The 10,584-nt window shown below is 53.8% G+C and overlaps 1 protein-coding gene across 4 annotated transcripts; it reads right to left on the bottom strand.

The window, feature by feature from the left end:
* Nucleotides 1-524: 524 nt before the first annotated feature.
* WDR13 (WD repeat domain 13) lies at nucleotides 525-8,845 on the bottom strand. 4 transcript variants are annotated; one of them, XM_010361096.2, is made up of 10 exons: nucleotides 8,714-8,845; nucleotides 8,292-8,371; nucleotides 7,379-7,619; nucleotides 6,870-6,979; nucleotides 6,616-6,746; nucleotides 5,699-6,006; nucleotides 4,348-4,528; nucleotides 4,106-4,247; nucleotides 1,318-1,436; nucleotides 525-859 (listed from the first exon to the last, which is right to left on the bottom strand). In XM_010361096.2, the coding sequence occupies exons 2-10, from the start codon at nucleotides 8,330-8,332 to the stop codon at nucleotides 675-677; spliced, it is 1,458 nt and encodes a 485-aa protein (XP_010359398.1). In that variant the 5' UTR covers nucleotides 8,333-8,371; nucleotides 8,714-8,845; the 3' UTR covers nucleotides 525-674. The 4 variants fall into 4 exon arrangements, with proteins under 4 accessions (XP_010359398.1, XP_010359399.1, XP_030789981.1 ...); XM_010361097.2 differs by having other exon boundaries at nucleotides 7,379-7,585; nucleotides 8,714-8,835; XM_030934121.1 differs by having other exon boundaries at nucleotides 8,176-8,371; nucleotides 8,714-8,776.
* Nucleotides 8,846-10,584: the final 1,739 nt, after the last annotated feature.

Raw genomic sequence — 10,584 nt, 5'->3', positions numbered from 1 at the left:
ATGTGGTGGCACACACCCATAGTCCCAGCTACTTGGGAGGCTTAAGTGAGGGCCACTTGAGTCCCGGAGACTGAGGCTGCAGTGAGCTATGGTCATGCCACTGCATTCCAACCTGGGTGACAGAGTGACCAGAAACAAAAAAGTCACCCTGTCAGGATCATCTTCCCTGATGCTGTCACCATAAAGAGCCCACTCCCCCAACTTCTGCAGCTCTGTCTCCCATCCTTGCTTTATTTTCTTCATACCACTCATCATTAGCTGGCCTGTTCCGTATTTTTGTCTACTGTCTCCATTATGATGCAAGCCCAATGAGGGCAGACATTTCTGTCAGTTTAGGTCAGAGCAGTATCCCCAGTGCTCAGAACAGTTCCTGGCACACGGTCGGGGCTCACTAATGTCTATCGAATGCATGAGTGTGTAAAACAGTTAAGACGGTGCCTGTGACCCAGCAGACATTCAATCAATGCTTGTGGAATGAATGAATCCGTCGATGCATGAATGCACGAATGAGTCAATGAACCCCATTCCACTGTGTTCCTGGAGCTGCCCGCTGCCCTGCCCGTCCCCGGCAGAGTTGGGAGCTGGCCCTGAGCACGACCACCGAAACTTTATTTACAACACGAGGCTGGAGTAAGAGGGGTGGGATGGAGGACAGCAGCAGGGCTGACAGGACCCTACTTCTGCTCCCGCCTCCAGACGATGACCATGCCGCTGGCGTCACTGGAGGCCAGTAGGCTCTCGTCGCAGTTGAAGCTGACATCAAGCACAGGTGCACTGTGGCCCTGCAGCTTGTTGACGGCAGCCTTGGCCGCCCGCTCCACATCAAAGAAGTGCACGCACATGTCCTCACTGCCCGTCACTGTCGGGGTGAGAGGGAGAGGCCATCGGGAGGCGCCTGGGGTGCCCGTGGTGGGAAGTCCCTGAGGTGTCTGAGGTGTTAAAGGGTGTATGTCTGAGGTGTGAGGTCCTAGCATGGCTTGGGGAGGTTTGAGGGGGCCCCATTCCTAGATGGGAGGTCGCCTGGCTGTTTCGGTACTGTGTGCAGAGTGCGAGGTCTCTGGGCTGTTTGGGGGGAAGTGCGTTCAAAGTGTGAGTTTTCATCACTTCTCGGCCTTTTGGCTGAGACCAAGTGCAAACTGTGAGTTCTCTGAGCTGTTTGGAGCTGTGAGTCCCAGAGTGAGGCTGTTGGGGCAGGAGTGGTCATGAGGCTCAGGAAGTCAGGGCATCAAAGTGTCATGATGTCTGAGCCAGGTTGGCACCAGCCCTGGCTCCTGCCCCTCCCCAGTCACCCAGATCCCCTGTCCCTACAGGACTCACCCACGCAGGCCCCCTGGCGGAAGGACATGAGGGGACAGAAGATGCTGCGCACAGGATGTGAGCTCTGCTCGATGGGGAAGCTTCTCTTCAGCTGCAGGGTCCCCTCGTTGTCTACCACCCTGAGAGGAGGATGACAGAGCGGGTCAAAACACAGCCCCAGCAGGGAGACAAGTTGTGGGCCTATGTCCCCACCCCTGTGCCTAAGTTCTTTTCAAGGTGCATGAAACCCATTTTTTTTGTTTTAGTTTTTGAGACAGGATCTCACTCTGTCACCCAGGCTGTAGTATAGTGGTGCGATCATGGCTCACTGCAGCCTCAACCTCCCAGGCTCAAGTGATCCTCCCGCCTCAGCCTCCCGAGTAGCTGGGACTACCTATAGGCACACACCACACCCAGCTTATGAAACCCAATTCTGAGATGACTGCATAAACTATAAATAGGGACTGATGTGTGAGTTACTGATGGTTCAGAAACCATCTCTGTTGGTATAAATGGCAACCTCTGCAGTTTCATTCACTAGCTTTTCTTTCTAAGGGTCTCTAAAAGATCCTGGTGTTAAGACAAGCACAAAGAGAGGAAATAAACACACTATGGTACGCCCACACTGTGGAAAACTGCACAGCCCTTAGAATAAACCACAGTCCCCACAGGTGATCGGGGGGTTGCCACAAGGCATTGCCTGGTGAGAAACTTGAAATGTAGGAAAGGCCATTTCTTTTTTTTTTTTTTTTTTGAGACGGAGTCTCACTCCATCCACCAGGCTGGAGTGCAGTGGCTCGATCTCGGCTCCCTGCAAGCTCCGCCTCCTGGATTCACGCCATTCTCCTGCCTCAGCCTCCCTAGTAGCTGGGACTACAGGCGCCCGCCACCGCACCCGGCTAATTTTTTGTATTTTTAGTAGAGACGGGGTTTCACCGTGGTCTCGATCTCCTGACCTTGTGATCCGCCCGCCTCGGCCTCCCAAAGTGCTGGGATTACAGGAGTGAGCCACCGCGTCCGGCCGGCCATTTCTTTTTTCTTTCTTTTTTAAGAGATGGAGTCTGGCTCTGTCGTCCAGGCTGGAGTGCAATGGCACGATCTCGGCTCACTGCAACCTCCGCCTCCCAAGTTCAAGCAATTCTTCAGCCTCAGCCTCCCGAGTAGCTGAGATTATAGGCACCTGCCACCAAGCTCGGCTAATTTTTGTATTTTTAGTACAGAAGGGGATTCGCCATGTTGGCCAGGCTGGTCTCGGACTCCTGACCTCAAGTGATCCACCTGCCTCGGCCTCCCAAAGTGCTGGGATTACAGGCGTGAGCCACTGTGCCTGGCCAGAAAAGGCCATTTCTTTAAAATGTCTTTCCTTCAAAACTGTGGTGGGAGCTAGGCAAGGTGGCTCACGCCTGTAATCCCAGCACTTTGGGAGGCCAAAGTGCGAGAATCACTTGAGGCCATGAGTTCGAGACCAGACTGGGTAACACAGCAAAACCTCATCTCTATAAAAAATAGATTTAAAATGTTGGCCGAGCATGGTGGCATGTGCCTGTAATCTCAGCTACTTAGGCTGAGGTGGGAGAATCGCGTGAGCCCAGGAATTGGAGGTTGCAGTGAGCCATGATCATGCCACTGCACTCCAATCTGGGTAACAGCAAAACCCTGTCTCACAACTAAAAACACACGTGGATATGTGTACACGCCTAGGATTTGCAGACAGACAAGCATATGTGGAAAGATGTGGATTGTTAATAGGCTTTACTGTGGCAGAAGGAGGCCAGAGGTGGCAGGAGGAAGAAAGGAGAGGCTGTGGGAAATGGGTACAAACTTAAGGGTACACTTAAATTTTAAAAAATTTAAGTATAGGCCGGGCGCGGTGGCTCAAGCCTGTAATCCCAGCACTTTGGGAGGCCGAGACGGGTGGATCACGAGGTCACGAGGTCAGGAGATCGAGACCATCCTGGCTAACTCGGTGAAACCCCATCTCTACTAAAAAATACAAAAAAACTAGCCGGGCGAGGTGGCGGGCGCCTGTAGTCCCAGCTACTTGGGAGGCTGAGGCAGGAGAATAGCGTGAACCCAGGAGGCGGAGCTTGCAGTGAGCTGAGATCCGGCCACTGCACTCCAGCCTGGGCGACAGAGCAAGACTCCGTCTCAAAAAAAAAAAAAAAAAAAAAATTTAAGTATATATAGAAATTGTTTAAAAAGGAGGAGAGAGATAAAGGGGTAGAATAAAAAGCATCCTGTTAGGCAGTGGTTTTCAGGCCTGGCTAGATATCGCTTAGGGAATTTCTCAATCTACCAATGCCCAGGCCCATCCCAAAGCTTCTGAAATTACTGGCCTGCAGAGGGGCCCGGGTAAGAGTTTTTGAAGCTCTTCAGGTCATTTCAATGTGTGGCCCAGGCTGAGAACTACATTTGGGCAACATGACAGATGTGAGTGGGGACAGTAACCCCCACATTGCCCCCCGCAAAAATAAAAACAAAAACAATAAAAGAAAAAAGGAAAACAGGCCTCTGCTTTAGGTAGCCCTAATCTATTTTATGCTTCAGTTTGCTCGCCTGCAAAATGGAAATAATAACAGCACCTACCTCACAGGTCGGTGCAAGGATTCAATATGGTGATACGCGGAAACTGCTTCGAACAGGGCCTGGCCGCAGTGATTGCTGTAAACGTGCTCACTATTGCTATTACTGTTAACTGCTACTACTGCTCCCTCAATTAAATTAACCTGATGGAGGAGATGAGCTACTGTCCCAGTGTGCTGGAGGAGGCAGGCCCTCCATCTCCAGGAGGTCCTGATGGGGGACCCACCTGTAGAGCAGCAGCTTGTTGAGGCAAGCATTGATGAGCAGTGAGGGATCCCGGGCCTCGCGGCTGACCCAGGACCGGGCTGAGATGCTGGTCACAGGGCTCCCCTCATGCACCACCAGACGCTTGGCTTTGGTCAGCTTCCCTGCAGCAGCAGAGGGAGGGAAGGCAAAGGTGAGGGTGAGGGCTGTGCCCTGCAAGGGCTGGAGGGCGAGCACTCAGATGTAGGCCTGCTGTCTGCCTACCCGTGGCCATGTCGAAGAGGAAAGAGAAGACACTGCCACGGTCATCACCCGCCCAGAGCAGCCGGCCAGGGGCATCAAAGGACAGAGCAAGGACACGGCCCGTCAGCTTGCTGGAGCCCCCCTTCACTTTCTTGCCCGTGGAGATGTTCATGACATGCACGTTGTGCTTGGCGTTCCCCACCTGTGGGGAGAATGCACAGACCATCATCCTGCTCCCAGCCAGGCCCTCCTTGAATCTGACCACAATGGGGCTGCTGTTGATGTGACTGGCTAGTCCCTATTAGAGTCTATTCACAGTGCGGCTGTGGCAGGTAGACAAGGTGACCAGGCATGAATCCACCTCCCTAGCCAGCCCCTTTTGCAATGTGCCCAGAGTAGGCCACCTGCTACTATGGGACTAAAGGGCCTTCAGAGCCATCATGCTGCCCCTTGGTCGGTCCTCCCACAGTGTGAGAACCACAGGGCCCATCTAGGCCTGTGATCCCAGCTTTCCCCTGCTCCCTGGCTGCTCCTTTCTGGAACTTGTGGGGCTGCTCCTGATGCGGGGAGGATCCCGGCCCACAAGCTCACCCGTAGTCAGTTCCTCTGCAGTTCACCTCACCCCACCCCACTCCGGGCTACACCAGACTTTCTAATGTCCTTCCCCTGCTCTCTGACCAATCTACACTGGAGTCTGACATGGTGGGGCCACTGACAGACCAGACAAGGCTCAGCCTCATCATCCTGCTCCTCAGAGGTAGCCCCTGCAGTTGGAAAACTGTAGGACTGCAGCTGATGGGACCAAAGGGGCCCCAGGGCCAGAACCCTGCCCCTGGCCAGTGCTCCCTGGAGTGTACCACAGCAAGGCCATCCCAGACCAAGAATGGCACTCCCGTCTTTTTTTTTTTTTTTTTTTGAGAGGAGTCTCGCTCTGTCGCCCAGCGGTGCCAGCTCGGCTCACTGCAAGCTCCACCTCCCGGGTTCACGCCATTCTCCTGCCTCAGCCTCCCGAGTAGCTGGGACTACAGGCGCCCGTCACCACGCCTGGCTAGTTTTTTGTATTTTTAGTAGAAACGGGGTTTCACCGTGTTAGCCAGGATGGTCTTGATCTCCTGACCTCGTGATCCACCCGCCTCAGCCTCCCAAAGTGCTGGGATTACAGGCGTGAGCTACCATGCCCGGCCCACTCCCCTGTCTTCTGATTTGCTTCCCTTTTAAGTCTGACCACACTAGGACTGCTGTGACGAGATTGGGCGGGGTGTGGGGGGATCCTAGGCCCCCCTGGCTGTCCCTCCTTATACTCTGAATCCCTCAGATGGCCTTCCTGACCCAGCCCATCAGCCCTTGATGAGTGGGTGTCCTGGAGCCTGACCACGGTGAGGTTGTTGTTGACGGGCTGGAAGGTGCAGCAGAGCAGTTCAGCGCCATCAGGGTCAGGGATCTCCCGGATGCAGCGGCCATCCTCAGAGGCCCAGATGCGCATGGTGGCATCCAGTGAGGTGGACACGAGGATGTCATTGGAGAGGGACCAGGCGAAGTCAGAGACACCACGGGTGTGGCCCCGTAGCACACGAAGCACTGTGGGTGGGGCGGGCACCAGCTGGCACAGGGAGATGCTGCCGTCGAGTGAGCAGCAGGCCAGGCGGTGCCGGTCATCATTCGCGAAGCGCACCCTTGGGACTGCAATGCCAAGAAGCCATTAGTGGGAGTCTGCACACTCATTGGGCACTTTTCTCTCTAAAAGGCTCTGACGTGTGTGCCAGGGGCTGGGGCCCCACGGCATGAGGCACAGTGGCCTCAGCAAAGGGCTTTCCTTGGCTGACAAAGGGAACTGTAACCCCAGAAGACTCTCTGCCCAAACTCTCTAAGTCTTAGCAGCTCCTTTGCAGATTGCAAGTCTTCTACAATGTGAGAAAGTTCCTGTCTTAGCGAACACTTTATAATCAAGTTCTTGGCAGTTTGCAAAACCCTTGACACTGTAGCCCACTCTGCCCTCTGCAAGGGGATTTATCATCAGCAAAGGCTTTGAACTCTTCCAAGTGACTCAGGAACCCAGGCAGCCTGCTGCAAAGGGCTCTCTTAGGCTTCTGAGGCCCTTTCCAATAGACGAAGCACTGAGACTCTGCAGACCACTTTGCAGAGGGATTTTCAGTCTGCAAAAGGCTTTACGGATGGTCATTCCTCCTTTGGAGGTGTGCCAGGGGCCTTGGATTCAGAAAAGGATGCCTTGGTTGGTTGTCACAGTTTGGGCAAATGCTTGGTGATGGAACCCGCCACCCACTGGCTCACCTGCCTCATCCACGTGCTGGTCAAAAACATGGTACATGCCCGCAAAGGCATAGTTCTCGCTCAGTGATGTGTCCCCGGCCATGGCCCGACTTGCCTCTGCCGCTGACGTGGGCACCACGCTGCCAGGGGGCCTGGGCCCCAATAGGAAGTGAGGGGTGACAGGAGGTAGATGCAAAAGTGTTCAGTCTGCCATTGCCCCAGGGCCCCTCTCCTCCTTGCAACCCGTCCCCGGCCTTGGTTGCCTCTGTGCATACCTGTCCTCATAGACAGCACGGTTCATCTGTGCCTGCAGCTGGTAGGAGCCTCGGCTGACAGAACGACGGTGCCCACGGGCCCCCAGGGCCCGAGGATCATCCTCAAAGTCCTGCAAATGGAAAGGGTCAGGGTGGGTGCATCCTGCAAAAAACCCGAGAACCTTTGAGGTGTGGAGCCCTGAAAATCTACCTAGAGCCAGATCACTTCTCACCGTGCCCCCTGCCACCACCACCACTGCCCGCTTATATTACTGCAGTGGCTTCCTCATGAGTTCTGCTGTTCCTGCCCTCCCCCTGCTCAGCAGATACTCAAGACAGGGCTTGCTATATGTTTACTGACCTGTTCACCAAGTTTATTGTCTGTTTATTGATTTACTTGGCATATTATCTTTTTGTCCTCTGCTGATGCAGAACAGTGCCCAGCAAAGAGCAGGTGCTTGATGAAAGTCAGTGGAGTGAAAGTGTGCAGGCAGGGTATGCCCAGGGGGTGAATGTGGCCAGGAGCTCACCTCCATGCGGTCCAGGGTAGTGCGGCTACTGCGGACGATGCTGTTGCTATAGGCACGAGCACTGCCTGGCTCGGAGAGGGGTCCGTAGCGCTGGCCCAGCAGCTGCCCCCGAAGCCTTAGGTACTGCCGACGCAGTGCTGGGGGGTGCCCAGCCTTGGCATTCTCCCGCAGCAGCTGGCTGCGCCGGCGGATATACTGCGTCCGAAACTGTGGAAACGTTGGTGTGCGGTACGCGTTGTACCTGCAGGGTCAGGATGCAGGGCAGGCAGCAGGCACAGGACAGAGGGAATCAATCAGCTCGGGGGATAGGGCAGGAGAGTGAGATGTGTGGCAGTGACTGGGGCCTGGGTGGTTAGAACGACTAGCAGTGGTGATGGACCTCTTGGTCCTGCAGTGGGAGTGAGTCTGCAGTAATAATGAGCATGGTCATGAGGTCAGTTTGCAGACAAGTGTCAGTCTGCTGCCCTGCTGGGGTCCATACGGGGTGACTGAGTCAGTGCAGACAATAATTGGGGTCGGTATACCAGGGCGACAGAAGTCAGAATGACATTAAGGGGGTCAGCGTTGGGAGGTGATGGGGTCAGAATGGGGAAGTGATGATGTAAAAAAAAAAAAAAGTCCAGGGGACACCCATAGGGGATAGGATGTCACTAGCTTGAGCCCCACCTCCCTCTCACAGGCAGCGTCTTTGCGCATGCCCATATCTGACCACACTTTCCCAGCTTGCTGTTTTGAATCCTCTCTGGCCCAGCCAACTCACCGCGGGCGTGCCCGCCCCCGCTACTGCGCATGCTCACCTCCGGCATGCCCACGCACCCGCATTAAGGCAAGTTCTCCGCCCAGCCTCACTTATCGCCATTGCGCATGCACCACAGTAAGTTCTGCTCCCGTGGGCTGCGACCCCACGCCTCACCTCGCGTCCACTGCTAAGACTTGCTGCCACACCGCGGCCATTCCCCGGCCTCCTCCTCTGGCGTGTCCGCCCGCGGGAGCCTGCAGGACAAGGGCCTGGAATGTGAGCGTCCCGAGCGAAGGGATCTAGTTCCGTCCCTTTCGCCAGGCGACTACTGCCATAGACATCGAGTCCCTCCGCGCCAGAGATGTCACGAACTCCCACCCGGCTGTTACCATGGTCATCACCCCAGCCCTGCCCTTCCTGGGCAGCGCCGGGGTGACACACAGCGATTCAGAACAGACACCGCCCCCCCCAGTCGCCATAGCAACGCCCCTCCCCCGCCTAGCATTCCTTGCTTGACATTCCCCATCCATCCTGTCCCCGCCGCCCTCCGCCTTCCCTTCTCAGGTCCAAGAGCATAGCCCGGGATCGGGAACCACCTCCGGGGCTGCCTCCGGTTCTTGAGGCCCCCCGGAGCGGCCCTGAGACCACTGTCGCCGGTTCCTTCTGTCTCTCCTCCCTTTCTCAGGCTCCAGGCAAGATGGCCGCCTGCTATCAGAAAGAGCTGCCGAGCCCAGAGCGAATCGATAGGCATCCTTCCCAGGGCGTGGGAGTCTCGCAGGCGCATTGAGGGACATTCGCTTCAGGCCGAAGGACGGAGGCTCCACCCCTCGAGTTCTACCCACTCGTTAATGGCACTTTTTGTATATAGAAGGATAGTGTCCAAGGGACATAGCGTCAGGGGTGAGTTTGCGAATCATTCCCTAGAAATCAGAAGTACAACATTATAAAAAAGAGAAGAAACACGACTTTTAAAAGTGGTGTAGGGCCTGGTGCGGTGGCTCACGCCTGTAATCCCAGCACTTAGGGAGGCCGAGGCAGGTGGATCACTTGAGGCCAGGAGTTCAAGACCAGCCTGGCCAACATGGTGAAACCCTGTCTCTACTAAAAGTACAAAAATTAGCCGGGTATGGTGGCGGGCGCTTGCAGTCCCAGCTACTCGGGAGGTTGTGGCAGGAGGATCGCTTGAGCTCAGGACGCGGAGGTTGTAGTGAGCTAAGATCGCGCCACTGCACTCCAGCCTGGGCGACGGGAGTGAAACCCTGTCTTAAAAAAAAAAGTATTGTAGGCCACTTTTTAGCAGCACAATCTTGTCCAAGCAAAGCTTGAATAATGTAATAAAAAATCATCATATATGTAAAGGCGTCTTGAAAGTTCACCAGTTCTTGCAGTGGGCCTCTGCATACCCCTGGGATGAATAAGGTCGGTTGTGTGTGTGTGACTGGGATGGTTGGACTTGGATGCTCCCAGAAAGCTTGAGGCTTGAGTTTCTAAAGACAGAAGATAGAATTAGGCAAAATAAGCTTTGGGGTTTGGATCCAAGGAGGCTGTCTGAATCATCTCTATTTCAACTTCCAGCAGGAAGCTGCATTTCAAATTGTTCATCTTAACGTTATCAGGGTTAACTTCCTGTTGGATCTTAACATCAACTGACATAAAATTCGAAGCTGTTGTTTTCCACACTATTTTTATAACAAATACAATCAATTGAACAATGTTTTAAAGTCACTGAAAGATCACACTGTATTGTATTGACTCAGCATCTCCCTTGTCCATGTAACAAGCTTATCAGTGTCTTTTAATATTAAATACTCTTTTGTAACGTGATTGATAAAGAATAGACTCTATTTCACTGCACAAACGTGTAACGTTAACAAGAACAATATTTATGAGACAATGTGCTGGGTACTGTTCAAGGTATTTTATATATGTTAATCTATTTAATCTTTTTTTTTTTTTTTTTGAGATGGGGTCTCACTCTGTCACCCAGGCTGGAGTGCAGTGACACGATCTTGGCTCACTGCAATCTCTGCCACCTGGGCTCAAGCAGTCCTCCCATCTCAGCCTCCCGGGAGCTGGGACCACAGGCATTTGACACCATGCCCGGATAATTTTTCTATTTTTGGTAGAGACAGGGTTTCACCATGTTGCCCAGGCTGGTCTCAAACTCCTGAGCTCAAGTGATGCGCCCGCCTCAGCCTCCCAAAGTGCTAGGATTACAGGTGTGAGCCACTGCACCCGGCCAATTTAATCATAATAACTGAAGGTTGTGGGTCCTATTACTATCGCCAATTTACAGATGAGGATATTTGAAGCCCAGGGAATTCAAGGGTGACATTTTATTGAACTGGTTCCCTTAAGTTTTTTTTTTTTTTTAAAGACATGGTGTCAACTGGGCATAGTGGCTTATGTCTGTAATCCCAGCACTTTGGAAGGCTGAGGTGGGAGGATCACTTGAGTCCAGGAGATT

Source organism: Rhinopithecus roxellana, chromosome 7, assembly GCF_007565055.1.
Source record: "Rhinopithecus roxellana isolate Shanxi Qingling chromosome 7, ASM756505v1, whole genome shotgun sequence".
NCBI lineage: Eukaryota > Metazoa > Chordata > Mammalia > Primates > Cercopithecidae > Rhinopithecus > Rhinopithecus roxellana.
This window is presented reverse-complemented; position numbering and strand designations above follow the sequence as displayed.

What these genes read in the sequence shown, in the direction of transcription:
- WDR13 (XM_030934121.1), bottom strand. Translation starts at nt 8,237, where the DNA reads ATGGCGATAAGTGAGGCTGGGCGGAGAACTTGCCTTAATGCGGGTGCG. An exon ending in GGTGCGTGGGCATGCCGGAG is followed by an intron (nt 7,620 to 8,175) that starts GTGAGCATGCGC and finishes CTGACCCTGCAG; the next exon opens with GTACAACGCGTACCGCACAC. An exon ending in CCGCCAGGGGGCCTGCGTGG is followed by an intron (nt 860 to 1,317) that starts GTGAGTCCTGTA and finishes TCACCCCGACAG; the next exon opens with TGACGGGCAGTGAGGACATG.